The following is a 27,891-nucleotide window of genomic DNA, read 5'->3' on the forward strand; positions in this document are numbered from 1 at the left end:
TTTATTTTCTGGGATCCAATTGTCCATGAGGTTTTTGGAGAGTTACTTTTATAGGCTTTCATTTCCTCTTCTGGAAGCCCTGAAAAGCTCTGATTCTGTGGTTCTGGAACTTTACCTATTTTCAGTTTTCTCTTTCCAGACTAGACCTATAGCCCTTTGTTTCAACTTCACTCCTGACAATATTCTCAACTTCTTTGTTTTTTTCTTTAATCACATTGAACTAGAAAAATATCAGGCTAACTATCCTTGTTCTTCACTTCAACTTCAGTTCTACTGAGGCTGTTAGATAAACTCACCTGAACTTTCTTATCTGTCCATCAGGATCTCCCACACAATTGAGCCCTCAGTGCCTCTTGGGAACTTATCAGAAGTTTCCCTAGTTAGCTCCTTTTTCATTTCACACTCTAGAACTCTCTCACAGAACACAACTGGGCACTACTCTCCTGGCCTAAGGACTATTTTATGATTATGTTTTAAGCTCAAGATTCCTTGACTGCTCAAGCAAATATCATTCAATGGGTTGGCTTAAACAATGGGAATTTATTAGCCCATGGTTTTGAGGCTAAGAAGTCCCATCAGGGCAGTGCTGTCTTCCCAAGGCCAGCATTCTGGGGCTGGCTGCCAGTCATCCCTGGTCCTTGGCTCCTCTGTCGCATAGCAAACCACATGGTGGCCTTTCTTGGCCCCTCCCTTCTCTTCCAGTTTCCATTGACCTTCAGCTTCTTGCTCCCTATGGCTTCCTCTCTGTCTCAATTTCATTCTGCTTATAAAGTACTCTATTAATAGGATGAAGGCCTATCATGATTGGGTTGAAGCACACATTAACTGAAGTAAGCTCATCAAAAGGTGTCCATTTTAAATAGAACCTTTTGATGAGCTTACTTAAAGCATACAATTTCTCCAAAAAAAACCTCATCTTCAAATACAAAGAGTTAAGGAAGATTAATAAAAACGTACAAAATTTTTATGCAAAATAAATATTGCAGGGACAGATGCTGGACATTACATATCCTGCCATAACCCATCGAATGTACTGGGGGAGAATGTGAACTACAATGTAAACTATTATTCATGCATTGCAGCAATGTTCCAAAATTTATTCACCCAATGCAATGAATGTGCCACAATGATGGTGGTGTGGGGTATATAGGAACCTCTTATATTTTTTAATGTAACATTTTTTGTGATCTATGTATCTTCAAAAAATACAATTAAAAATTAATTAATTACTTTAAAAATAGTCATTCTATTGGGAGTGAGGCAGTATCTCATTGTGGTTGTGATTTGCATTTCATTAATGTTTAATTATGGTAAGCATGTTTCATGTGCTTATTGACCGTTTGTATATCTCCTGGACTAGTATAGTGTCTGTACAAGTCCTTTACCCATTTTTAAATTGTATTGTCTTTCTGTTGTTGAGTTATAAGTATTCTTTATATATATTGGATATTAAACCAGTATGAGGTATTTGGTTTCCCAAAAAAAAAAAAAAAAAAGGTTCTACTTAAAATGGGTTCACACTCACAGGAACGGATTAAGTTTAAGTACATGTTTTTCTGGATACGTAGCTCCAAACCAACATACCTCGCTTTCTCAAATCAAGTTCATCGGAAGAAAAGTAAAGGACAACCTTTCACCAATTAAGTTCTAGAGAAAAGTTATATGTTCTCTGGAATTCATAGACAACTCAGAGGAAACAACTTTCAGAATGGAGTGGTGCTCATGCAGTTAAAGGAGAATCAGAATCTCTAAGAAAAATTGGTTTTTAAAATACTCTAGTTGCAATAATTTTTAATAATGAACTATGTTGGCGGCGGACTTGGCGCAGTGGTTAGGGTGTCCGTCTACCCCATCAAACCCCGCGCCTCCTTGACCCCTGTGGAGCTGGCCCATGCGCAGTACTGATGCGCACAAGGAGTGCCCTGCCACGCAGGGGTGTCCCCCGCGTACGGAAGCCCCATGCACAAGGAGTGCACCCCGAAAGGAGAGCCGCCCAGTGCGAAAGAAAGTGCAGCCTGCCCAGGAATGGTGCTGCACACACGGAGAACTGACACAACAAGATGACACAAGAAAAAGAAACACATATTATCATGTCGCTGACAACAACAGAAATGGACAAAGAAGACGCAGCAAATAGACACAGAGAACAGACAGTCAGGGTGGAGGGGGGAAGGGGAGAGAAATAAATAAATTTTTTTAAAAAATGAACTATGTTATTATTCATGCACACTATAGCTGAACACCCCTACTATCTTAATGCTAGGACTGGTCTGAAATCAAAGTGTTAAAAGTAGGATATTTGTCTTCACTTGCCTACTGCTCTCTGTCTCTGCTTGCTTTGCCCTCTTTTGCATTCTCAGGGCTTAGCTCAAACTGTTAAACTGGCCAGAGTCCACAGGCTTGCTTGCCTGATCTCTTGTACAAGAGGGGAAATTATTAGAATAAATGAACTCATAAGGAAAGCTAAAGTTATACTACTTAAAGGAACATTTGCATTTTTAAATAAACTGCCAGAACAGGTTTCTTCTTTGCCTTAAAAAACAAACCTTAATTCTGGATTTTATAGCACCCTGACATGTGAAAAAAGGATTTAGTGGTGAAAAGAGGAGAAGAATCATCCCTAAAATAAAATCTTTAAAACTCCTGTGCTAATGTAAAAGTCATAAAATCAGAAAAGTACTTTGTTTTGTTTGATTGTTAGACGGTCTCTGTGAGTGAATGGAAGAATGATTTCTTTGTTTTATTGTTTACAATATTCTAAGATTCAAGATACTTATAAAATCAGATGGAGAAATGTCTGACAGAAAATTATTAAATTTCCTATTAAAATTCCTTGAGATGCATGCTTAATTTACCTACTGAAACTACACAAATAAAAACCGACCACATGCATGCACAGTGATCATTTAATTTAATAATGATCCATAAAGATTTGTGAAAATGTAGTCACATTAATAGTCTGATACTAAGTTCAGAGAGAAAATCCCTTTCACACACAAATAGCTATATGACTGATTACATATGCTTGTACATAAACTGTAGAAAAACATTTCACAAAATGTTTTATGTAGAACAGTAGTCCCACAAAATTTCTAAATCCTGTGGCTAAGTTTAGGAAAAGTTGCAAACTGCATCTGTTTTTGTATGTTTAAAATAGATTTTAGCATATAAAAGTCTCTGAGTTGCTCTATAGTAAAGAAATCTAACTTTGGCAGGACTTTTCCCAAATTTATTAGATCACTGAACTCTTCTTTTCACATGGTGGCCATTAACATTGTAAGCCAGTATAACTGCATAGCATATTTTGGAAAACATACTGGTAGACACTTGTCAGTTGAAAGGGATATATTCTGTAGCTTTTACAAATCCACAAATTCATGAATTCCATTGTAGCATAAAATTTCTACCATAAAATACACAACTGTTGACCTTATTAAGAAAGGCACTGAAGCAGTTTGTTGAATGATTTTTCCTGTTCCTGGAAGAAGTACATGGTGGAATCATTTATGTCATAAATACTATATTAGTCAGCCAAAGGGGTACTGAGGTAAGGTATCAGAAGTCTGTTAGCATTTATAAAGGGTATTTATTTGGGGTAGAAGCTTATAGTCACAAAGCCATAAAGTGTAAATTACTTTCCTCACCAGAATCTTGCCACATGTTGGAGCAAGATGGCTGCCAGTCTCTGCGAGGGTTCAGCCTTCCTCTTCCTCTAAGGCTCCTTGGTCCCATCTCCTTCCTTTCTCAGCATAAGTCCTGTCTCTCTCCCCAGGGCTCGTTTCTCTCCAGGCTCAGCTGCTCTGCTCTCTCTGCAAGGACAGCTGTAAATGTCAGGCGAATGACTCATCTCTCTTCCGGGGCCTCTGCCATGTCTAATGGAGCCTTTCTCCTTCCTCACATGTCTGCTGCTCTGTGTGTTAACTTCCTGGGGCTCCAGCATCAAAAACTCCCACTCTTTCCTCTGCTGTGTAGTTTTATCTGTGAGTCCTCCCCCACCAAGGGCACTCAACATCTTGCTGACGTGACCAAATCAAAGCCCTAATCATAATTTAATCAAGTAAAAGTGAAACCTCTGAAGTTAATACAATTTAATATGCCCAGAGGAACAGACCAGTTTAGAAACATAATCCAATGTCTATTTTTGGAATTCATAAACAATATCAAACTGCTACAGATCCCAACTACTTTCCACTGAAATTAGGTCTTAAACTCTTCATTTATCCAAACATCTTTGGTTAAAAATACCACTTCCTTCAACTTCTTTACAATAGAGGCTATTGAGTGTGGGAGATAAGTTCTCTGTCTCTGTCTCTTATTCTCCCTCTCTCTCACTTGTTTTTACATACACACACAGTTTTGTTTTATTTTAAACACAAAAATCTCTGCCTTCATGATAATAACAAGCAGCAAAATAATGTTTAATAAGGGTGTTGCGCGTACCAGGTTAACTTACTAGCTAATTGATTTGCTCCCGCATGCCAATACTCATGGCAGATGATCAAACGGTAGTGATAATCATGTAAGGAACATTCATGGCAAAAATGCCATTAAAATCTAAGTCTTAAAGAATTACTTGAGTGACTACTTGTATAGATATTAAGGTTGTAGTAGTTTAAAGCTGTAGGTATCCCAGAAAAATATGTTCTTAAATCTAATCCATTTCTGTGGGTATAAACCTATTATAAATAGGATTTTTGATGGGGCTATTTCAGTAAAGGTGTGGCCCACCTCAATCAGGATGGGTCTCAATCTTATTACTGGAGCCCATTATAAGAGAATGAAATTCAGACAGAAAGAAAGCCACAGGAAGCAAGAAGCTGAAACATAAGCCGGAAGAGAAGTAAGAGACCAGGAGACACTGCCATGTGCTTTGCCATGTGGCAAAGGAATCAAGGATTGCCAGCAAATGATCTTCGGGAAGAAAGCATCACCTTGAAGATGCCTTGATTTGGTCGTTTTCCCAACCTCAACACTGTAAACTAACAAATTCCCATTGTTTAAGTCAACCTATTTAATGGTATTTGCTGGAGAAGCCTAGGAACTAAGGCTAATAGCTTGTTTGAGTTTATCAACATTTTTCAAATGAGTTCAGATCCATGACACTTTGAAGATTCAGTAAACATCTATTAAGATACTCTTTCCCAGCCTTAAATAGAGATACTCTGCCCCCAACTTCCTGAAGCAAATAGAGAATGGCCAACTTACATTAGCCTCACTTTACTGAGTAGAGGCAAATTTGGACACTAATTTTATATACTTGTCCTTATCTTATATTTCTTTAGCAATTAACAATAATTTTCTTTCTAGAGATACCTGAACCTCAAATTCCTTCCTATTCATATTTTAGGTCAGCACTAGCACTAGGTAGGTATTTTTTGAGTAAAGAAATGGATATTAGATGAAGTTATTTAGCAAGGATTCATCACAATAACTCAGAAATGACACAGAAAGAAAACAAAATCACTCCCATATGCTCATTTTCCTACATACAAGTTATGGATTTTTTTTTCTCTTATCCTCTATTTGACTTCTCAAATGCTCTTTATTTGAACTGAAACAATGTAAGATATGAATAATAAATATATATATATAATATATATATATATATAGTAGGAAATCTTCACATTTAATCCTCCTTTGTTAAACTTCCCTCTCTTGTGGCAGTGAAATGGGGTGGAATCTCTCTGATACAATATGTCACAAACGGCAAAAATGCATTAGTCAGTGTGCACTTACTTCTCTCTGCCTTACACAGTGAACACACACACACACATGCACACAAATGGAAGGAAACACACGGCACAGTAGATGGGGCTTTGTGTGACTGAAATCAAACCAAACACAAACAATGGCTGGATTACTATGACAACAGAGTCCATGCCATGGTTTCTGGGAATCTTTGGCAGCTGTCTTTGATTTTCAGTGTTTGCTCTGCTACCTTATATTATGTTAATAGCTCCTTGGGCCTCAAATATGTGCCTTGGCCATTGAAAGAAATTCCACTTACTCTGTGTGCTTCTAAACATAATCAAAATAAGGATACAACAAATGAGTAATGCTTAGTGCTGAGCCACTTCACAATCTCTCTTAAAAAGAATCTAGGTCTTCTCACTTGTCCTATCAAGTATGAAAAAACTGTAGTGGTAAGGCTGTGCAGATCATCCTTTTTAAAATTAATGCAGAATTCCTTATTTCTAAGGGGGAAGGCATGAGTTTTATCCCTGACCTTTTTTTCTTTCATGGAAAAATATTTCTGATATGAAGGAAGAGGTCACCTTTCTTAAACAAGGTATTTAGACATTAAAAAAAAAAAAACAAAAAAAAACCTGAACTCTCCAAACAATCCTATGAGATAGGTATTATTGTTGTTTGTACCAGACTCATAATTTGTAAACAGGTGAGCCTAGATTAAAACACAGGCACTCTGAAACATGATTCAGTTCTCAATTTGGGCCTTTCTCTTTCTTTCTACTGCATTCATGAGCATGGTTCAGAAAATGATGCTTAGAGAACATCTTGACCTGAGAAATATTTAATGAGGGCAAACAGTACAACCAGAATAATGCCATTGTTGTCAGCCTCTGCTATGTCTCTTTGTATAGTATGAGAAGGTAAAACAATTCCATGAGCACTGTGAAGGCTGACAGATACATTTAAAAACAGAATAATAATCTCCTCTTATAAACATCTCCAAAGGTTCCTAATGAAGAATGGGAGAGAATCACAGAATTCCGCTACCTCTACTGAAAGATACTTGACAGATTATTGAATCCATTCATGTATTATTTTTTTCTCCAAGTATTAAATCAAAATTGTACAACTTGGATAAATTGTAAAGAGTATCAGTAATTAAATGGTAATAAAATTACATTCACAACCTTATTACCTATGTAATTTTATGCTTCTACATAATCAACTCATAATCCGTTATTGCGTGGTTCACTTGTAGATCCTTTAGGAGATAAAAACAAATGTATTACTGATGAATCACCCTTGAGGAGGCTACCAGGAAGTTGGTAAAACAGAATCTACAGACATAAAATAATTAGAACTGCACTAGAAAACAATATAGAATCAAATGATATGAAGCATCTTTCCCCCAGTTAGCCACTAATGATAGTCTGGCATTTTTTCCGAAAACCAACTAAAACTCGGTTTACTCTGTGACGCCTTCCCTGAGTTTTCTGACTCATAGTTTCCCCCATTTTCCTCTTTTAACCCGAATCCCACCTTTATAAATAATCGTATATATATGTATATATATATATATATGTCTTTGAATTTTTAATTTTTATGTACAACCTGCTCTCTCAGTCGAGTTCCTTGAGCACAAGAATTGTATCCCACCTCTTCATCCTCGCTTGACACCTGACACTAGTAGATATGGCAACATTTGAGAAAGAAAAGGAAACAGAAAGGGAGGGAGAATTGAAAGGAGAGAAGGATGAATCAGAGTATTGAGGAAGGGGTTGAAATATGAGAAAATATAGGAAATTCTAAGCAAGAAGCATAACAGCAGCCAAGGTTGAGTGGTTGAAATTGGTAGTGTATGTGTGTGTGTGTGTTTGTGTGTGCACGTGTGTATGTATGAAACTATGTGGAGGTCATTCTAAGTGGAACAAGGAATTTGCTTTATGATGCCAAGGGATAATACATTGAATAGGTAAGACACATTCCTGCTGTGGAGGCCATACTGTGAAAGTTAAAATGAATAATTTTGAATTAGGGCTGGAGGTAATAGAGCAGGTTCTTTAAGACGATGAGAAATATTTTTAGAAAAACTAGTCAGGATCAGCATTATGCAAGGCAAATGAGAAAAGAAAACATTAAACAAGGAAAATCAGTTTAAATCCAAATATAATAATGTAATCATGGGGTGACGAACTTGAACTACACCAGTGCCAACGAAATAGAAAACTTTTTCTATTAAACACATCAGTGAGGGTTGATGAGTAACTGAATGTAAGGTAAAAGAGAGAGACATAATAAATGTTTCAAAACTTCTAAATACTGAGGGGGGTTGAGCTAATAAATCATGGTGCCATGAATTAAAACAAGGAAGTATGGAAAACAGTTGGTTTGGGGGAAATGATAATTTTCATTTTGGACATGATGATTTTATGGTGTAATGGATAATTCAAAGAGTGGTATAATTTAGACTTTAGAAATAAAGGGATTGAAAAAGTGAAAAGCCAGAGAACCAGGGACAGCGTGTCTGGTAGAAAGGGCCTCATCTTAGAGATAAAATAAGCAAAGTCACTAGTCATGTCCAGAGTGTGAAGAAGTTACTTAGAATATTGAATTATTGTTTTCCTATGTCACTTAACATCTCTGGATATTTATGTCTCCTAAAACATTAAAAAGGCACATTAATTCCTGTCCTAGTTACTACATCATGAGTATGTAAAATGGTGACTGTTAAAATTCTTGGAAATTATCAAATCTTACATCGGTTATAAATCAGAAGTAGAAATGTACATTTTTGCCTGATCTAGATAAAAATGGTTTATCCATTCCTTCTGTGATCTACAAAGGAGTGTTACCCTCCCATGGCCACTCCTGAAAGGATGAAAGACAGCAAAACTGTAGAGAACACAAGATTTATTTTCTGAAAAGCAAATCCTAAGATCAGCTGGTCAGTCTTCTGTCAACCAAGTTCCTCTATTTTCCTAACTATAAAATAAGAACCAGAATATCCTCTATCCATTTAACTAATCTCTCTACAAACTTCAACAAACACAACAAGAAGGTGGCTGATTAGGTATGAAAAGGAGAAAGTGGTGTTGGGTGGCAAGGATATCTGGCCCTCCTTTTTAGAAGTGCTGGAGCATACCTAAAGTGACAACTGTAGATCTACAAAGAGCTAGAACCACGTGGATGAAAGGAGCCTGATCACAAGGGATTTTTATTAGGAAAGCAGAGAAAGCATTCACTAGTGATTAAATGCATGGACCCTGGAATCAGACGAGGGGAGTTTAGTTTTGAGATAAAATACAGCTCCTAGCTGTGTAGCCAGGGGGAAATTGCTGAACTTAACTAAGATTTTAATTGTAGCATGGGTACAATAAAAGCAACCTTCTAGAGTTATTGTGCAAATATAATGAGATACGGGGTAAGAATTCAATAACTCTTAGCTAATATCCTTAAAACGACCAGTGTTAATTCATCTTCAAGCAGTATGAGGACTCTGGTTATTTCTAATTGTACTCTGTTGAATATAAGAACAAAAAGAAAAATGGAGATAAAAGGAAAAAAAAGGAAGAGGTGGGGGAGAGGGAGGGAGAAAGAAAGAATGAAAGGAAGAAGGGAGTATGAGATGAAGGGAAGGAGGAAAGGAAAGAATGGAGGAAGGGATGGAGAGAGGAAGGGAGGAAGGGAAAGAAAGACAACAGTATGAAGGGATAAATAAAGGAGAAATGGAATAGAAATGAGGGAGGATGAGGGAGGAAAGTGGCAAGAAAAGTTGAAAAGAGCAATAGTAAAAGGACCCTTAAAATTAGTACATCTAGTTTTAAATTTTCATATATGGTTCCTTTCATCCAAATAGAAACAGAACAAACTGAAATATAATTCTGAATGATATTGGAAACACATTTAAATGGAAAACTCATTGGGAATTTCAGTTGGAGAGTGTTGGACATATGGATATTGAACGAAAGTCTCAGTGAAATATGGCTTCATTGAATTCCTTTCTGTCTCTTCTTTTTCATATCATTATAGCTATAGAAAAATGCTTTTTAAAATAATGTGCAATACAAACCTTCTTAGTCAAATATGGTTTGCACTTTATACACTATTTTAAACAAAGTACATTTATATAATTAGGAATGGTACTCTAATACAAAGCAAAGATATTATATTACACCAGGAATCTTAAGTTCTATAAAAAAAGGCTACATTCCAGCAAACTAGCAAACTATTAATCCCTATTCATACACAATTCACAATGATGTAATGCCAGGTTATATATCAACAAAACATTTCTTTTAATGAATCTGTGACCAAGATGCTTTAGGAATCCATCTGGACTTGATGTCATGTTAAAGAAATGAATACACTCTGTGGCTTGGTTATCTATTGTGTATTACTAATGTTCTCAAACATGAACCAAAGATAATTCAATTTAAAACACTCATATTATATTTAGAAAATGAATATTAATAAATAATGCAAGCTCATTGAGTTAAGACCATGCAATTTTCCTTGAGTTGAGAAATCCTTTGTACAGACTGAGGTTTACAGATTTCATGAGCAAGAGACTTTTAGCATGAACAATGTGTACACTCAGGATTGGCCACAGGCAAAATTGTGTAGAACCTGCAGTTGTATTTCATAGCCCATCACCTCTTTACTTCCACTCCCAACTACACAAACAAAAACACTTACACACAGACACATCGAACTCCCCCCACAGAGTACTACCAAACAAGTTCCCATGCCTTGGTTTTGGTTTTGACCCCTTCATATAATATTGTTTTGTACCTCCATCCGTACTGCCAATTATTTGCTACCCAGCATGGGATATGACAAAACAGGTGAAAGGTTCCTGAATGTTCATGGATTAATGGACTGGATTTCTTTCTACTACTAGAGCCCCACTGAAATCACCTATAAGCCCATTCTATAAGCGAAACTGGTATAAATCCAGAGAAGCAGACCAAGGTATACCGGAGGTTAGCTCTTTCACTAAAGAGCTCTTTTCTAGGCTCCTCATTACACCTTTGAGAAGGAATTCAGGCTCAGGAAAGCAAGAAAAAGAAAATAAATGACTCTATTACAAATAATGAAGGCAGAGAGATTTGACAGGGATTGTGACTAGGGGATAAGGAAGACTTAGATGCTGGTGACCTACTTTTAGTATTAGCTGCTAAATCTCCCAGGGAAGTGTTTAGGTCTGCTTATAAATATTAAACAGATTTTAATCAAAGTACTATTTAAAGGGTATGTGTTCCTTAGGAAGGGAATGTTTAGAGATATAGATGATAGATAGATAGATAGATAGATAGATAGATAGATAGATAGATAGATAGATAGATATAGAGCATACATGACAAGTTGTTCAAGTTGATAATAAACTAGATTTTACCTCGTAAAACACATCCAACCCAGCTACAAAAATATAGGTGAGTTACATGACTCTATAAACAGGCAGGGTTAAACCTTGGTGGCTTTAGCAGATAAAGAATGGCACCATATATGCTCAATATTCTTTAGCTTTGCTATGACATTTTCCTTGTTAAGCACATGACACGCTGAACAAAAATATTTATAGGAACAGCAGCTCTACTCATTTAAAAACGAAGATTTAAATAACCTGATACACATTAAATGGTTATTTCCTAAAATTCTTCAGTGTAATTTGAGGCTATTGGCACTTGATATTATTCCGCACTGTGGAGAGTGGAGTCTCAGGTTAGCAACTCTGCCCTAGTCCTTGAACTCTGTGCCAGCAAGAGTTGGGAATGCTGCACACTTTCAGTCAGTGCCAGAGAGAAGGTGGAAGGCCTTTCTTCTTTTAACCACAATTCCAGCAGCAGACTAAGGAGTGGCATTACCCACTCCACATGAAGTCTTTTATTGTAAGTACTGTATCTCATACCAGGAAGTGTTCTAAATGTGGATTGTGTAAAGCCTGCATCACATCAGACTTTTTTTGTGTCTGAAACATTCTTTTAAACACTGTCATCTAACAATGTTCCTACTTAAGATTTTTAATGATAAATAGGTGGCTCCTTTTTTTTCAATCTGTAAATACAAACCAACTGGGGAAGAAACGCAGTCTCTTAAAGTTTTCCATTGTTTGAAACTCATTCCTATATTCCTTATGCATTCTAATTAGGAAAAAAAAAGACAAATTTAGTTTATACATAAGGTATTCACAAACATAAACAAATGATAAACTGGGTCTAAAAATTATACCACAGAAACACTATAATAACCCTTTATAATTTTACCTTTCAGTATATTAGGCTTGGGGAAACACACCGAGTTTAAGTTGTTACTGGCAGATACTATTACTCAAAGAAACTAGAGGTAGTTGGCGATGGACCAAAAGGTAAGGGCAAGGAGGGAGTGTTGCTAAGAGTGAGGGGTTCAGCAAATAGAAAAAGGTGCCCTAAAAAGTTTTTATCTCTTTCTTTATCAGTTCTCCCTGTGTTCCCTTTCCTACTTGTTGCTGACCTCACACCCACCCAAGACCCCATTCTGGACTCATTACTGCAACGTCTTGTCAACTAATTCTCAAAATCATAACATGTAGTTGACATATAAGGCTAACATTTAGCATTTTCTCAAACCTCTGCACATTTTTTAATCATAGGAGAATCTTGAAAGCAAAGCAAAATTGTATTCTCAAGACCCAATGGAAAAAGACCCTTATTGTAGAAAATATAAGGAAGGCTGAGATCATATAAAACTGTACTGGTATAGTTAACACTATTATAGATCAAATACAAATTTTGTGAGTCTAAAATTTTATTCTACTAGCTAAACTAACACTCAAAATGTCTCTATTTTAAACTAAAATATCAAAAAGCATTAGGAAATTTTAAAAGGCATATCATAATTAAACTTTTCTAAAAAGATTAATTTTTTTAATATTGCATTTAAGCAAAGTATTACCTTACCTGTAGGTCACATTTTTCACTATGAGAGGAGTTGTGTTTTTTGTGGATTTTTGTGGGAGTTTTTTCCTGCATACTTAGTTGAGCAGGAAAAAAAAAAAGGCTTTTTATTTTTAGTGTTCTTATCTTCAGCATCAAATACTAATTTTACTGTGTCCTAAAGCAAAGGAGGTATTCCATTTTGGTACATTACATTGAGGGTAATTTGACAAACTTTTTTTTTTTACTAAGTTTAAGTTACATAGCATATTTGTAAGCTATACTTCTCAGCCATGTCTTTGCTGACTTTTGTAAGACTTTTATAATTAAAAACCAACATACACACAAAACTCATCTTAATGTTGCAGTATAATTCTCATCCAATGAACTTGTGGTTTGCCAAATTTAGGACTAAGTAGGTAGTTTTATCAGTGAGTTGACATTTAGTTTTGTTCTCCTTTGATCCCATAAATGATGTCTCCAGCTTTGATGTGAGTCTGTTTAAGGTGGTTTTTTTTTTCAATTCATTTAAGAGTTAGGAAAAAACATACAAATTGTTGGCATGTCGACAAAGAATATCAGCAACTCTCCTCATGACATGAAATATATAATTCATAAGGCCTATATTTCCTATCCTTAGGAGGTTTCCTAGATGAGGCTAGGATTAAAACAAGCTCAGGGATATATCTGTCTATGTGCTAACAAGTGTAAACCCCAAGTGATGCCTCTAAGAACAGAGCCCAGAAAAGATCAAGAACACAAATATGTATTTGTCCTAGAAATAAAGGGGTCCACGTTTTGAAAGAGTCCAATAGAAAACATGTGTGATTTACTGGATTGAAAATAGTATCCTCCAACTGACTCAGTGCTGATGCAAATCTATAATCTCCACAGCTCTTGTAAATCATTTAGTAGGAGGATATTGGACCAATAGATTGCAAACCTTGAGTTTCTTCTAAATAGTTGAAAAACTAGACAAATTACGAGAGAAGAACACGTATTCACTCATTATGCTTAATCTTTTTTCCTCCATAGTTAAAACAAAAGTATCTCAAGTACTGCCCTCTTTTAAAATGCCACTGCTATTTCAGCACTCCTGTAAACTAGTCTGGCTACTTAATTCTTTACTTTTGCTGGCTACCACATCCTACAAGATTTGGTAAGACAATTTCGGTTGTACTTTTTCACTGAGCTTTAGGTGAAATCGTTTCCTTCTTTTTATTAGCATACTGTTTATTTAGGCAATGCTTTCAAAGACAGATTCTTTCCTTTTATGAAGATGGGGGGGTGGGAAATGACATCAAATTGAAAGTCATTCTTCCGCATCTAATTTTTAAAAATTGTTGAAAAGGTTGTAACTACCAGGCAGATTCGCCCGGGAAATCGGAAAGTTTAATACCTGCCCGTAATAGGTACTCCAACTCAAAACAGCACGCTTAAGCTATGCTAACTAACCTCAAGTTTGGGGAAATTCCTGTTGCTCTTCTTGCCTGTGATATACGGTACAGGGTTGGCCCTGGTTTGGTCCACCTGCCAGCTGAGTTTAAAGTTTCTGAGACTCGGAGGAACACAATGACTTGGATCAAACAGCCTAAAAGGGAGGAAGGGCAGTTCTGCTGCATCAAGGAAGCCGTTAAACTCCTGCTAAGCTAAATCTTTCTTTCATGCGTCCATGCACACGACCGACCTCTTTTTTCCACTGACCAAAGATTATTTCTGACAACCCAGGATATGCAGAAAGCTTGGAGACACAAGGCTGAAAAATGAAACGACCCAGGAGTGTGGCCACATCATTGTGTTGTCGCGTGGTACCAGAGGGGCAGTCAGTGTTTGGCGCAGGGATGTGAACGGACAATTCTATAATGTGACACCCCGCCCCCCAAAAAGCTAAAACAGATTTCATGTACTTGCCTTTTCCCTTTCTCTGCAATATCAATTAACTCAACTTTGCAGGGAGGTGGCCAAAAAGGAAAAGAAAGGCGATCTCGATAGTCTTGCAAGTGTCGGAGGAGCCGCGGCGTTCAGGGAGCTGGGGCTGCGACCCGCTGCGTCCAGTGCGGATTTCAGGGCTGGAATCGCGCAGGCGGTTAAGCGGCGGACGGTTCCCCCCATCCGCCGAGGCTAGAGACCTAGGCATCGGGACAGGTCTGCTGATCTCGCGGCAGCCTCCGACGCCGCTGCTACCTCTCATCTGCAGCGGTTTTGTTTTGTTTTGTTTTGTTTAGCATTATCACCGTTCTAGAAAAGTCATGGAAGACGGCGCGCTGCCAGACCTCAGAGACATCGAGCTGAAGCTGGGGCGTAAAGTGCCCGAGAGCCTAGTGCGCTCGCTCCGTGGGGAGGAGCCGGTTCTCCGCGAAAGGGACAGGGACCCCTGCGGGGGGAGCTGCGGCGGCTGTGGCTGCAGTAGCAGCAGCAGCTGCTGCAGTTTCCCTCCTTCACTGTCGTCCTCCTCTTCTTCCTCTCCAACCTCTGGCTCTCCACGACGAAGCCACTCCAGCAACCTGGAGAGGCTGGAAACTAAGCTTCACCTCCTCAGGCAAGAGATGGTGAGTGTGGGGCACCAGCCGCAGGGGTGGGCGTCTGGGGTGAAAGATGGGGAGATCGGACGATGGGGCCCAGGGGAGAGGGTGGCAGGGGCTGCAGAGCTGGAGAAGAGTGCTGGGGGCGTGGGAATTGCGGGGTAAAGGAGCGTCTAGGGGGCGCGCGTCGGGAGGCAGCTGCGACCAGACTTGTTTACCCCGGACTTTGTTCCGTCATGGTTTGCTACAACAGCAGAGCCTGCTCGCTCTGTGTACTTTCTGATATCGCGGTCTGTCAGGCTGCGCGCAGCTCTGACCAGCCCTCAGCCAGTCGGTGGCTAGCCCGCAGAAGGTTTGCATTTACTGCACCCATATGGGGCCTGCTGTGTGTCGTTCACACTTCCCCCAGGTTCTAAAGGTGGCTCAGTTCATTGCACTAACAGTAAGGATGCTTCCGGGTCTGCCGCGAGGTGGCGCGTTGGGGGCCATGCAGCCCTACTCGCTCACTCACTACCCTTCCAGCACACCCACCCCCACGAGTCCCCGACCTCCACCCCGCCCCGTTGGTGCAGCAGCCGCAGCTGTTCCAAGGCCACTCTTGAACTGATTTTCCACAGCTGGTTCTGAAAACAATGGCCCACTCGTCCCTGATGTCTTTATGAATAGCTTGTTTCACTGTTTTGATCCAAGCAAACAGGTGACCTCCAGATGCAAGGATTTGTTAATGACCACCGCCCTGTCCTGCCCGCTCATTCCTCCATCTACAATTGTTTTCCCTGCTGTATGCAAACTTTAACTTAAGAATTGGACAATGGGACACATACAGGGTCTGAGAATCAATGTTATTGCCGACATACCTAGAGGGAGACACTTACTTACTTGCCATGAGCTCTTGGGCAAATCATTTTTCCTCTGTGGACCTTAGTTTATTCGTACAATGAACTGATGGGAGGAAATGATCTCTTCCTAAATCCTTTGAAGAAAATGACCACAAAACAACAGCATTTTTTACCAGCTGGGAGAAGAAAAAAATTGAAACAGTGGGCATCAATTGCCCAGAGAATGGTGAGAAGGATTTTCTACAGAAATGGACAGATATACTAAGTATTTGCACTGAAAAGAAATAACCAGAGGTGTTTACCTAACTCCTCTTTTTCTGCAGTTGGAAGACGCCAGAGAGAATAAGTTCCATAACATAAAATATTCTTCAAAAATATATTAGTGCCAAAAGTCCTTTGTGTGGAGTTTTCTCCCAAATATCTACACAGAGACTCAAGGACATCACTCTAAAAACATATAACAAGATCACGAAGGTTGTTCGTCATAAGAACGCCATAAGGTTGTTCTTCCAGATATTGAGAGCTAGAATTTTTATGTATAGACATACCCTGTGTTATACAAATGATTTTATTGCTGTTTTCATTTTTCACTCTCTAAATACACACATACACTGGTTATACATTTCAGTCATTCACAAGTATTTATTAAGCATTTACTATATACTGGTAATGAACTGGGTGCTAATATAAAATGAAAAAGTCAAGGGACCTGTCCATTAAGGTCTCTCAAATCTCTTGTACCCATTTGCCAATTATTGTTTGTAGTATCTCAAGCCAAGTGTGTTGAACTCTATAAAGTAAAGAAAAATATCTGGTATTTTCAACTATAGATACCTTTTAGGCTTATATATTATTCTTAATTAAAATTTCATATAGTTGACAAAAATCTGTTCCCCCATACCAGATGTTGCCATGGATAATGATCATGCATGTTAATTAAAAAAGAAAAAGCAAACACCCAACATCAATAAGCTGTGGCAACATGCTAAATTGACTACTAATTATGTTTTCAATCTATCAATTTCTAAAATTTGGGATAATTTATGCTAAAACAGATGTTAATGTGTCAAACGTTATACTCTAATAAAGGTCTCCGCTGAGTAAATGTTAACATTGGCTATGGGAGTTTAGAGGGAAAGGATTGAAAACAGGTATATTCTCTTGTCAATGAGACAGATTCTCCCACTTTACAGAACTCTTGTGGATGCTAAAAACTCCAGCTTCAGCACAAATGCAAATCAACAGATTTGTTTTTATATAAACTTGGCAGTTTTGTTATACACATTGAACAGATGCAATTCTCTAGTTCTTCCTGTCTCCCCTGAGCATCCTTATATATAGAAGTTAGAGATCTAGAGCTGGGCTTTGACCTAAACATGATTTTCATGTTCTCTTCTACTCTATACTCTGGGCATTGTGTTAACCTCCTGGATATTTTGCAAAATCCATATTTCAAGCTAATTAATTTGAGTCATTTACAAAGTTTTCTTCTTCGCTGGTCTGGGATTATCAGGCTTTGGGCTGCTCTCAGAAGTCCTTCCTCATAGCCTGCTTAGCCATGCACAGCCTTTCTAGAGATGTCCTTATTTTCCTATTAGGATGAATGCATGTACCCTTGACATAGTACAGCATAGACTTACATGGAGATAATCCCAACATTTAGGGTTTGTTATATACAAATTATTTCACCGTTATCTCTCTTTCTTCTTTATTATGGATAAATTCCTTCAGTTGTACCTGTGATTGTTTTAATCACTGAGATTACAGATCCTTAAGACCCAAATGTAAAGGAGGTAAGTTTAAAAAGATTTAAGAAGACTGACAAAAACTTCAATGACCAAACCTCTCAATTCTGACACCCTTATGAAAAACACAAATAGCACCATACCCAATAAAGGGTGTGGGTTCAAGGGAAAATATTAGATAAGAAAATTTGCAGGTATGTATTTGGTTCATTAGGTTAGTTCAGAATGTTTTGGTGAGGAAGGGAGCAAATTTTACTAGCATGAAGTGCTTTTATTTTGACTTTAGTGAAGAGGGAATTTGACAATGAAATGAGCAAATGCACAGATGCACATGGGAAATTTATGATGAAATCAGAAATAGGTGTCAGTCTTCTTGTACAAATTCCGTGCAATAATGTCTGTTCACCACTTTTCCGTTCCGAGTTTTTTCATACCAGTCCTATCATTTCAGCCTAATATCACATTGGGAAAGTGGAAGTATCTTTATCCACATTTTGTCAATGAGATATTGGAGGTTTAGACAAGGTTGAGAAAGCAGGCAAAGGTTGCACAGCTAAGTAGTAAGCAGAACCGCAACTTGAACTCATATCACCTGATTCCATATTCAGTGCTTTTTCCACATTACCATCTGTATCTCAAAAATTTCCCTTCAAAATAGAGTGCACTTCTTATAAACCTGTGATACTCAGCACCCCCTAAGGTGCTGAGGGACTTGCAAAAGGAGGCTCTCAGTGTATATGTCAGTGGTTGTTTCGGGTATAGGTTTATTCGATAATCAACGAATGTGTATTGAGTTTCTGCTATGGTCCAGACCTACTTCTAGATCTTGGGAGGATAGGCAAAAAGGGTTGCTTAAAAAGTCAGTCTTCCCAGGTCACATCCTATGTGGAATTTTCACCCCATTGTCTACAAGAAAACCTAGCCACAAATTTCTCAAGAATGGGAATTTAATTCTTGATTAACAAATAATATTTAAAAGCTTTTTCTAACAAATATAAAAAATCTGTCCAAACCTGTATTTGACATCTAGTAATAAACTTTATATTTTACTTTTCTATTATAAGATATTTAAAATATGTTCGAACTATCTCAATTTGTCCATATCATACTTCTAGTTTGAAAAAGACATTTATTTCCATCATTTTACTCTGGAAGAAGTTAAAACTGCATAAGATTATGAAAGCAATCTCTGAAAAATATGAATTTGGAGTTAGAAAGTGTCCTCTCACGTTTGCTTCCCGGATAATTACTGTTCAGAAAATTAAAGTTTAGTTTGGGATGGAGTATATACTACCTGTTGATGCCACATTCTGCATTCTAGTTTATTCTTTATTATGTAAAGATGGTTTACCAAACAGATTTGAAAGTACTCTGTCCTGATTGATTTCTATATTTTTGGTAATACTTTGCATAGCAGCTATGTAATAGTGAAACATAAATATCCTCAAGTCAATTCCTTGTCCTCTCTTACTACTAAAGGATTCAAATACCCCACTCAATTTCTCCACCCTTGCTTTTACAAAGTTTTCTGGGCAATACCCAGGCCTAGACACAAACATGCATATATACACACAATTATATAAATAATAATACAAGTGCCTAAATCAAAATATTAAAAGTCTTGAAGATGGTTTATTCTTGTTTTTTATTGATGCTTTTTCTTATTGATCTTTTCCATGCTTTTCCCTTGTTGTAAATGACTTGCTTACTTTTGTTATAAAATAAAAAATAACAGTTATTTTAAATTCACTCAAAAAGAGATAATTTCATGAAATTAACTTCATGATCACTTTGGACATGCTTCCAAATGGACTAGGTGGTGTCTCTGGAGTACTATCATATTTATCTTCCCAAAATTGGACAGAAATTAAGGTATATAATTGAGAAGATGTAAAGTGGAAAGCACCATCCTTCATGAGTTCACAAGATAACCAAAAAATAAGATGGGAATATAATTAGCCAGAGGATGATTGCAAGCCAGTACATAAGTGGATGTGTGATGCCATAGCAGAGATGATAAGTAAGTGTTGAAAGTCATAGATAGAGCTGAGGAGATTTCTAAGAGGAAGTTTGTCTTGGAGAGGGAATTAAGAGGGCTGATTACAATGCAAATTAAGAGCATAATATTAAGGATGAAGACATTAAGGAAATGACTAGCTCTGATTCCTACCAGTGGCTTCTTCTGCCATTTTATGCATGGAATGTTATCCTATTTACTTAATCTAATAAATAAATCTTGTTGAACCGTGTTTCCTTACACAAGTGGTTCATAAATTGACAGTTAATGCAGATGAAGGGAGCGCTGTTACTTTCCTAGAAACAAATAGATATAATTTAAAGGATTTATTGATAACTTGAAGTCAGGGACATTTTCAAATCATGATGAACCCAGCCCCCTTCTATAAATGTACATTGCAAATGATTGACGTGTGTGAAGAGCACTTTCTGACCCAAAACTATTACCTTTCATTCCATTCAGTTGCACAGCCAAACTGCCCTGATCTTGAGACATCACAAATTTATATTAAGACAGTTTTTTAAGACATTATTTCTGAAACTGGAGCTCATGGCTGGAATCTCAGGATCCTAGAATTTGCTCCTTTTCTTTGTTTTTCTTTTGAGGGTGTTTCTTTATTTTTCTTTAAAGCTTGTTCATTCACTACTTAAATTTGTGGACCTCTGGTTTAGTGGGAATTTCATAGACTTTGGAACCAGATGAGCTAGAATTCCAGGCAAGTCTGGAGCAGGTTGTGGTACAAATCAGCAGAGCCCACCAGGCTGGCAAGACTGGTAGAGATTATTAACTGGTGGAAATTTTTAACTTAGCCAGGCTGAGATCAGAATCTGAGCTTTTAATAATGACTGTGCTATAATTTTCCATGCTTTAGAATACGTTGATTCTCATGTTAACATATAGGGTTAAATGTCTGTCTGTCTGTCTGTCTGTCTATCTAGTTAGATAGCTAGCTATACTCTTCTTCCAGAATTTTGAAGCATTAAACTGTATGCTTCTTTTCCATGAGCCCACCAAGAAGGAACAAGAACTAGAGATAGTCTCTGACTTGGGAACAGTTAAGATTGGATGGAATTGGGGCCACATCAACCTGTAACTATTACTAACGTTTATTGAACGATTATAATATGCCAGTAAGCAATAACCAATTTTCATATATTGTGGCATTTCATTTTCATTACTCACCGACTTTCTAGGTAAGTGCTATCGTCACCCCATTTTACTTAGCACAGGAGTGGTAGGTAATATAAATAGATTTCTGATAGTTCTTAAGAAATGTTTAGTCAAATTTTGTCTTTTCTGTCACTTCTTCTATATGAACTTCAACTAGTTACCAATTGAAAATAAAGTTGGGGAGCAATGTGGCTCAAGCAGTTGAGCACCTGCTTCCTGCGTGGGAGGTCTTGAGTTTGGTTTCTGGTGCCTCCTAAAAACAAAGACAAACAACTGGTGAACAAATGAGAAAACTACTCAGGGGAGCTGGTGTGGCGTCCCAATTACGAGGTCTTGGGTTTATGCCCCAGCAACTAAAAAAAAAAAAAAATTACTTCAGTTTTTATATTAAATGATTATCCAGACATTTCGTAGTTCTTTTAGAAAATAGATTGTGCTCATAGGAATCTGATTTAATCAGAATACTTCATTCTTCAATTGGAGATATATTAATGATTTTCAAATTGGACTTATAAAGATGGACTTCTCTTCCATCTTATTCAGATGGTATCTCTCACTGAGTTTTTTAAATAGTACTCATATCAATAAAACCTCCAAAAGTTGGACTAAAAGGCCAGCTTGGCACAAGGTAATATATGTCACATGAAGAAATAGGATGGTCACCACAGAATTGAGTGTGCCCTCTGTATTCATGGCACAAAAACGTCTTAGATTTATTTGTTCAGGCTTGTAATGCTCACGATAACAAAATAGATTCCATTCACAGAAATCAGATATCATCAGGACATTTGATTTTTCAATTGAAGAAGTAATACCCTTCAGACAGACTTATAAAAGAATTAGTGTGAAACTAGAACAATAATATATTTCTAATGAACCTCCTCTCTGACGGCCCCATTACATGGAACACCACAAGGTTGGGGAAGCCTGGAATCAGGGTTATGGGAGTAAGATATGAATTTAACCATTTCCTCACAGTATCAAACTCAACACGTTGTTTGGCAGGGTCAAGGCAATCTCCTTCTTACCTGCTTGGTTGGGCTTGTCAGTGTATTCATTGGCAGTTCAGCCTATATGAGAATCAACATTTTTTTCTTCAGAACGTTAATCAGGATTTGTTCTTTAAGTAGTGAGTTTTCATTCTTGAGCTCTGATGCCTTATTACTTGATTTCAGATTTTCAAAGAATAATTGTTTTCCTCATTTCAAAATTCTAGGGGGTGCATTACATTCACTTGCATGTATAATATATATATTTTATCCTCTGCCCTCAGCCACTCATTGATTTTGGAGAATAACTTCTAGATTAAAAAAAAAAAAACATTTCCTGAGTGTTATGCCTTATTTTTATGTTAAGTAAAAAGTAAAGAAACAATTACTAGTAAGATTAGCTATTTGGAATTAAAATTATGGAGTGCCTTTTTCATTTGAATATTTTAAGTCAGACCACCTGAAGTGAGATAGAATGAAGTCTTCTGATTTCCCGTATATTCAGTGAGCAGAACAAAGTTGTTGCTATGTTAATATCCACCTCAGTAAACTCATAGAAAGGTTTTGGCACCAGCTTCCCATAGAGCAAGATGTGTCTGTTACAACTCGGGGATCTCCTGAGCACAGGCTGTTATTCTGAGTTTTCCTGATTTTTTTTTTTAAAGGATGTTTGTTTGCTAAACTTTGCTAAATCAATTGGTTGTTTTGGTGCCAACCAAGCAAATTCTGAGACCAAAATTAAGAAGGAAAGTCCCCAGCCACTCACCCGCATAATAAAGTTCACCTTTCAAGGCTGCCCAGTACAGAGAACTGCCTCTAGTTCCTCTGCGGGTGAGTTAATCATAAGTAGGTCCTAATGGCTTTTTAGTAGTGTGAAGATAATTTCATTTCCAGGTTTTCTTTTGATTTTAAAAAACTTTAAAATTACTGTTATTAAAATGGTACATGTTATTATTAAAACATGCAAACAGTACCAAAGGATCTAAAGTAGAAAATAAAAATAACTTATATTCTTTTCCCAATTTTCACTCCTTAGAAATAGCTACTATAAATAATATTTTATGTATATCCCTAGATATTTTCTGAGCCTATGAAAGTATATCTGTGTTTCCTTCTATATTTTAGCTATAACTATCTATGTATATATAATTTTTAAATTGAGATTCTAGCAACTTATGATGCAGCATTTTTTTCTAAATGCAGCAGATACTCTGCTATTGTTCCTCTTATTTTTATTTTCTCTCTCTATACGTCCACTTTGCTTCAAAGCACAACTTTTAGTATTATGATGTTGGATAGATTACTGGCAAAGAACAGCAGTAACAAAGTCACTCCATTTATGTGAAATAGTGCAGTTGCTGAGGCAAAGATGTACGGGTTAATAATCTCTGGAAATAGAAAGGAGGATCATAAAACTGTAGCATGGGAAGAAACTTCAGAGGACATCTAGTCCAATACCCCACTGACATCCTCACCAGCTGTCTTCAGTGATGGTGACTTAACTGGCTCACAATACAGTCCTTTCTGTATTCAAATACCTCTATTCATTATATTTGTTATTTGGCAATTCCAATTGTTCTTAAAATACAAACTAAATAATTACAATGTAAAAAAGAAATGCTTCAGCTTCTATGTCTGTAAACCATGTATTTATAAACTTAAGGTGTCTGTTCTAAAATAAATATCTAAAATACAGAGCTTATTGAATTTATATGCATACATGTGTATGACTAAAATAAAAGACTTTCTTGCCTTTTTTTGCAAAATGAAAAAAGAATGGCATTGCTCTGCTTTGGCAAGGGTGGGGAGAAATGGGCATTTGTCAGCATTGCTGCTGGAGGTGTATACTGGAAGGCTCATGTAGAGGAAAACTTCATACTATATTAAAAAAAACCAGAAGGTACTCCTTGACCCAGCAATTCTGGTGCCAATAATACCACAGAAATGTATCTTAAGGTATTAATAATTTCTGTAAAAATATAAACGTATACATTTGGAATAAATATAATAGAAAAAAATGGAATAGTATAAATGACCAAAATGGTAGGTAGGTTATTTATGTGCATATGATGGAATTTGTATAGTTATTAAAATTATGTTGCAAAAATTATTTATGGAAGAGAAAAATAGCTATGGATATATACACGTATAGAACAAAAGGCTGTCATGAAATATCCTGTAATATTAGCAGTAGCTATCATTGCATTGGGATTGTGGGTGCCTTTTTTTCTCTTGAGCTCTTTTGTTTTTTTTCCTGTTTATTACATTAAGCTTATATTATATTTAATAAGAAATATATATTATATGTGTGTGTATAATAAAAATCAGGGAGCATAGACTTTGGAATAACATAGATCTGAATTCAAAGAATCACACCTTGCCTCTTACTAGCTATGCGACTTTAATCAATTAATGAGATTGATATATGTAAAGTAGCTGGGATTCTGACTGCCAAATCCTAAAAACTCTTTATGCTTTAGGTTTTTTTGCCCTTCCCATTTGGCTAGGATAACTCTTCAATACAGGAAAATATAAGATTAGAATTTTTCTTATCTCCATCTTTTCTCTTTCTTCTATTATTTTTCATAGAAGAGGATGTGGGACTATGTGAGATAACTCATTTTCTTGTGCATACCACGTGTGAATCACTGAATTTGATACTGAGCATCCCCACAAAGAAGCAATACCTAGAATGATTAGTGCCCAAATGAGAATTAGCCACTGCACTCTGGAATATTCTCTCTGTAATGTGAACTAATAACCAAATAAGCCCTCAGAATTTCAGTCATAGTGGCTAATGCTAATCGTGGATGGATCCACCCTAAGAAGTTAATGAAATTAATGACTACTCCCAGAAATATTTACAAAGCACTCCATAGTCGCTCCACATGACCTAATGGGAGCCTCTTGTGCCTCTTTCCAGAATTTAATAGGTAAGTAGATAATATTAAGACTCAAATAGATGTTCATCTAGATTTTTAGAGAGGAAATTAGCCCTTGCCCAAAAAGCAGAAATGGATTAGAAATAATTGAGTTAAGACGATAGACATAAATCTCTTTTGAGGATTATACAAGAACCAGAGCCAAGAATCTGAAACCATACTCCAGTTTTCTACCATATTAAAATTTGATGATAAAATTGTATTACAAAGAAATAAGGCACAAGAAACAACCAAGTATAACTAAATTTTATCATTTAAACAGATCAGTGATTTTAGTCACACCATAAAACTTAATGACTTATTGGTGAGTAAATACTATGCGTTGACAAAAACCTTTCTGCAGTAAAGGCACATTATTGTTTTAAAATGTTTGTCTCAGAGGCTCATGGTTTGCACAGGGTGAAAGTCTGACATAATTCTGTATACATGACTTCATTTTTCATTTTCCTATTGTGCCAAAATTTTAGGCTGTGTATTCCAACTTGGTTAATAATCTTGTTCACTATCTCTCCCTCAGTATAATCACCTGCAGGGCAGAAGCTGTGACTAATTAGTGCTTATATTTCCATAATTTCTGACCAAATAGCTACAGACTCAGCATTTGTTTAATTTGTGAACTGAAGTATGCTTTAACCCTGCCTCTCTTCTTTGAGTTTGGAGTGCATTAGCAACATTTCTTTTTTGGAGTGGAAAACAGAACCCCAACCCTTTCTCTACCTCCAACCAGCCACTTGCAGTTGCCTTCCCAAACTGTCTACTGAGATTCCTGGTTAAAGAAAGACATCTAAAAAGTCTTCCTACTGTTACTGTGAGAACTGACATAAAAAAAAAAACATAGCAAAACTTTTTTTTACCTGCTTCGAAGTGGTACAAAGGAATTCCTTCTCGGTTGCAGGAATTACTGTTTACTCAGATATTGTCAGTCTTAGGAACCATTGTTCCCAAGGGTGCTGGCGGAGCATAAAAATGAATGGTAGTTGTTTTTATTCTCCCATAAATGCGGAAAGAATACATACATTTTAGTTTTTGCCATCCTATTTTACTATTTTAGAATGATGTTTCAGAGTAAAATGAAAGAAGTTAGAAAAAGAAACTTATTTATAGTATTGTGGACTCTACATACTGATACATGGTATAGTTTATGTGGTTTGGGTTAAAAATAAATAACCACTTAATTTAGTAGCCTCATTTAGTTTGTTTTTGTTTTATGTTGTACTTGTTCCAATTATACCTTATTTAGAAGTTTGGAAATGCCAGAAGAAATATGTGAGAAGAAAGCCAGGAAAACTGAGAGACTCATGGTTGTCTCTACATGTGTGTTTTTGCCAGTGAGAAAAAATAACTAGAAAATGACAAGGACTAATCTGGTAGACATTGGATTCACACTGATTAACTCAGATTGCCTGCTGTTCTAACAAGGACCAAACTTAAATAAGGACTTAGAAGTGAACTTTGACATCTCCCCTACTCCAATCACCATGTTTTAATTAGCTTGGAAAATTATATAAAGTACCACCATGGCTACCAATATGTGTCCTGATTCAAGGTAATCGTGTACCATAGGGAGATGAAATCTGGATCTTCTACATCAACAGGCTTAATATAAAACAGAACTATTTCTTTAGATATCCATGCTAATATGAAATTATTTTGTCTACATAATCAAGTTGATTCTTATTAGCATATATATCTGTTGTTTAAGAATTTGATGTGTACTTTGTGTGAAGTAGAGTTATACTGATACACATCTTAGATCTCCTGCTAGGCATTATTTTTAGACTTATTTAGTTACTCAGTGGCTGTGCTTTTTTTATTGTGCATTTATGAGTGGGGTTAAAAGAGCCAAATTTCATAGAAGGTGGGAAACGAAGCAACTCACTCTTTCTACTTTGCTGAAGTCAGTATCTTGTATGGATCCATTCATGATAAGATCTAGATTTTAAGAGAATATTGATGGTTATCATGTATTGTATCATCTATTATGAGTGTAAAGAACAGATTTAAAGACACCGAAGAAGCTGCTTCATATGGTAGTCTTTCAAATCATGGTATAGAGCTATCTTTTTTACTGAATCATAACCTCATTTGGTATTAGATCTTGAAAACCAACTTTCTTTGAAGGGCGGTGCCAGCAAAAACTGGAACTGCCCAAATATTTTTATTTAATTAGTGAATCAAATGAGTTCAGAATATGTCATCAGCACTCAACACACATAAATAACAAGGCTGAACTCAAAAATGGATGCTACTTTGTATGCTGGAAGCCTTTAAATAATCCTAGCACAATCATCTCACCTTACTAGCATTAATAAGCAGTGGTGTGATGTAACATTAAAAAATAAATAAAGACAAAAATAAATAAATAAGCAAATGGGGGAAGCGGACTTGGCCCAGTGGTTAGGGCGTCCGTCTACCACATTGGAGGTCCGTGGTTCAAACCTGGGGCCTCCTTGACCCATGTGGAGCTGGCCCATGCGCAGTGCTGATGCGCGCAAGGAGTGCTGTGCCACACAGGGGTGTCCCCCGTGTCGGGGAGCCCCACACGCAAGGAGTGCGCCCCATAAGGAGAGCCGCCCAGCGTGAAAGAAAGTGCAGCCTGCCTAAGAGTGGCACCGCACACACAAGAGCTGACACAACAAGATGATGCAACAAAAAGAAACACAGATTCCCGTGCTGCTGACAACAGCAGAAGTGGACAAAGAACACGCATCAAATAGACACAGAGAACAGACAACTGGGCAGGGGGCGGGGGCGGGAAGGAGAGAGAAATAAAATAAATAAATAAATCTTTTTAAAAAAACATAAAAAAAAAAGCAAGTGGGTTGAAATGATCATTGTTAAGAATCTGTAGCACCGTTTTATTTAAAGCCACAAACCATTAATTAAGTCTCCTAGGATCATTATCAAATGCTCACATTGCTAAACTGGAAATGGAGTTAGAGACTGAGTGATTCACAGTAGATAGATACGCAGGGACAGCTTTCTCTCACTTTCCAAAACTGGTTGTTTAGGGTTCCGTGGCACTGCCAATGTAAATAGAGGAAATGTATTTCCATTTACACTTC

General features: G+C 37.0%; 1 protein-coding gene across 1 annotated transcript in view; it reads left to right on the plus strand.

The window, feature by feature from the left end:
* The first annotated feature begins 14,155 nt into the window (after positions 1-14,155).
* The window catches only part of LURAP1L (leucine rich adaptor protein 1 like), a 53,479-nt gene continuing 39,743 nt past the window's right edge, over positions 14,156-27,891 (plus strand). Inside the window, exon 1 of the mRNA XM_004464119.5 lies at positions 14,156-15,151. Within this exon, the coding sequence (XP_004464176.1) occupies positions 14,852-15,151 (300 nt within the window). The 5' untranslated portion in view covers positions 14,156-14,851. The remainder of the gene's footprint in view (positions 15,152-27,891) is intronic.

Source organism: Dasypus novemcinctus, chromosome 8, assembly GCF_030445035.2.
Source record: "Dasypus novemcinctus isolate mDasNov1 chromosome 8, mDasNov1.1.hap2, whole genome shotgun sequence".
NCBI classification, from domain to species: Eukaryota; Metazoa; Chordata; class Mammalia; order Cingulata; family Dasypodidae; genus Dasypus; species Dasypus novemcinctus.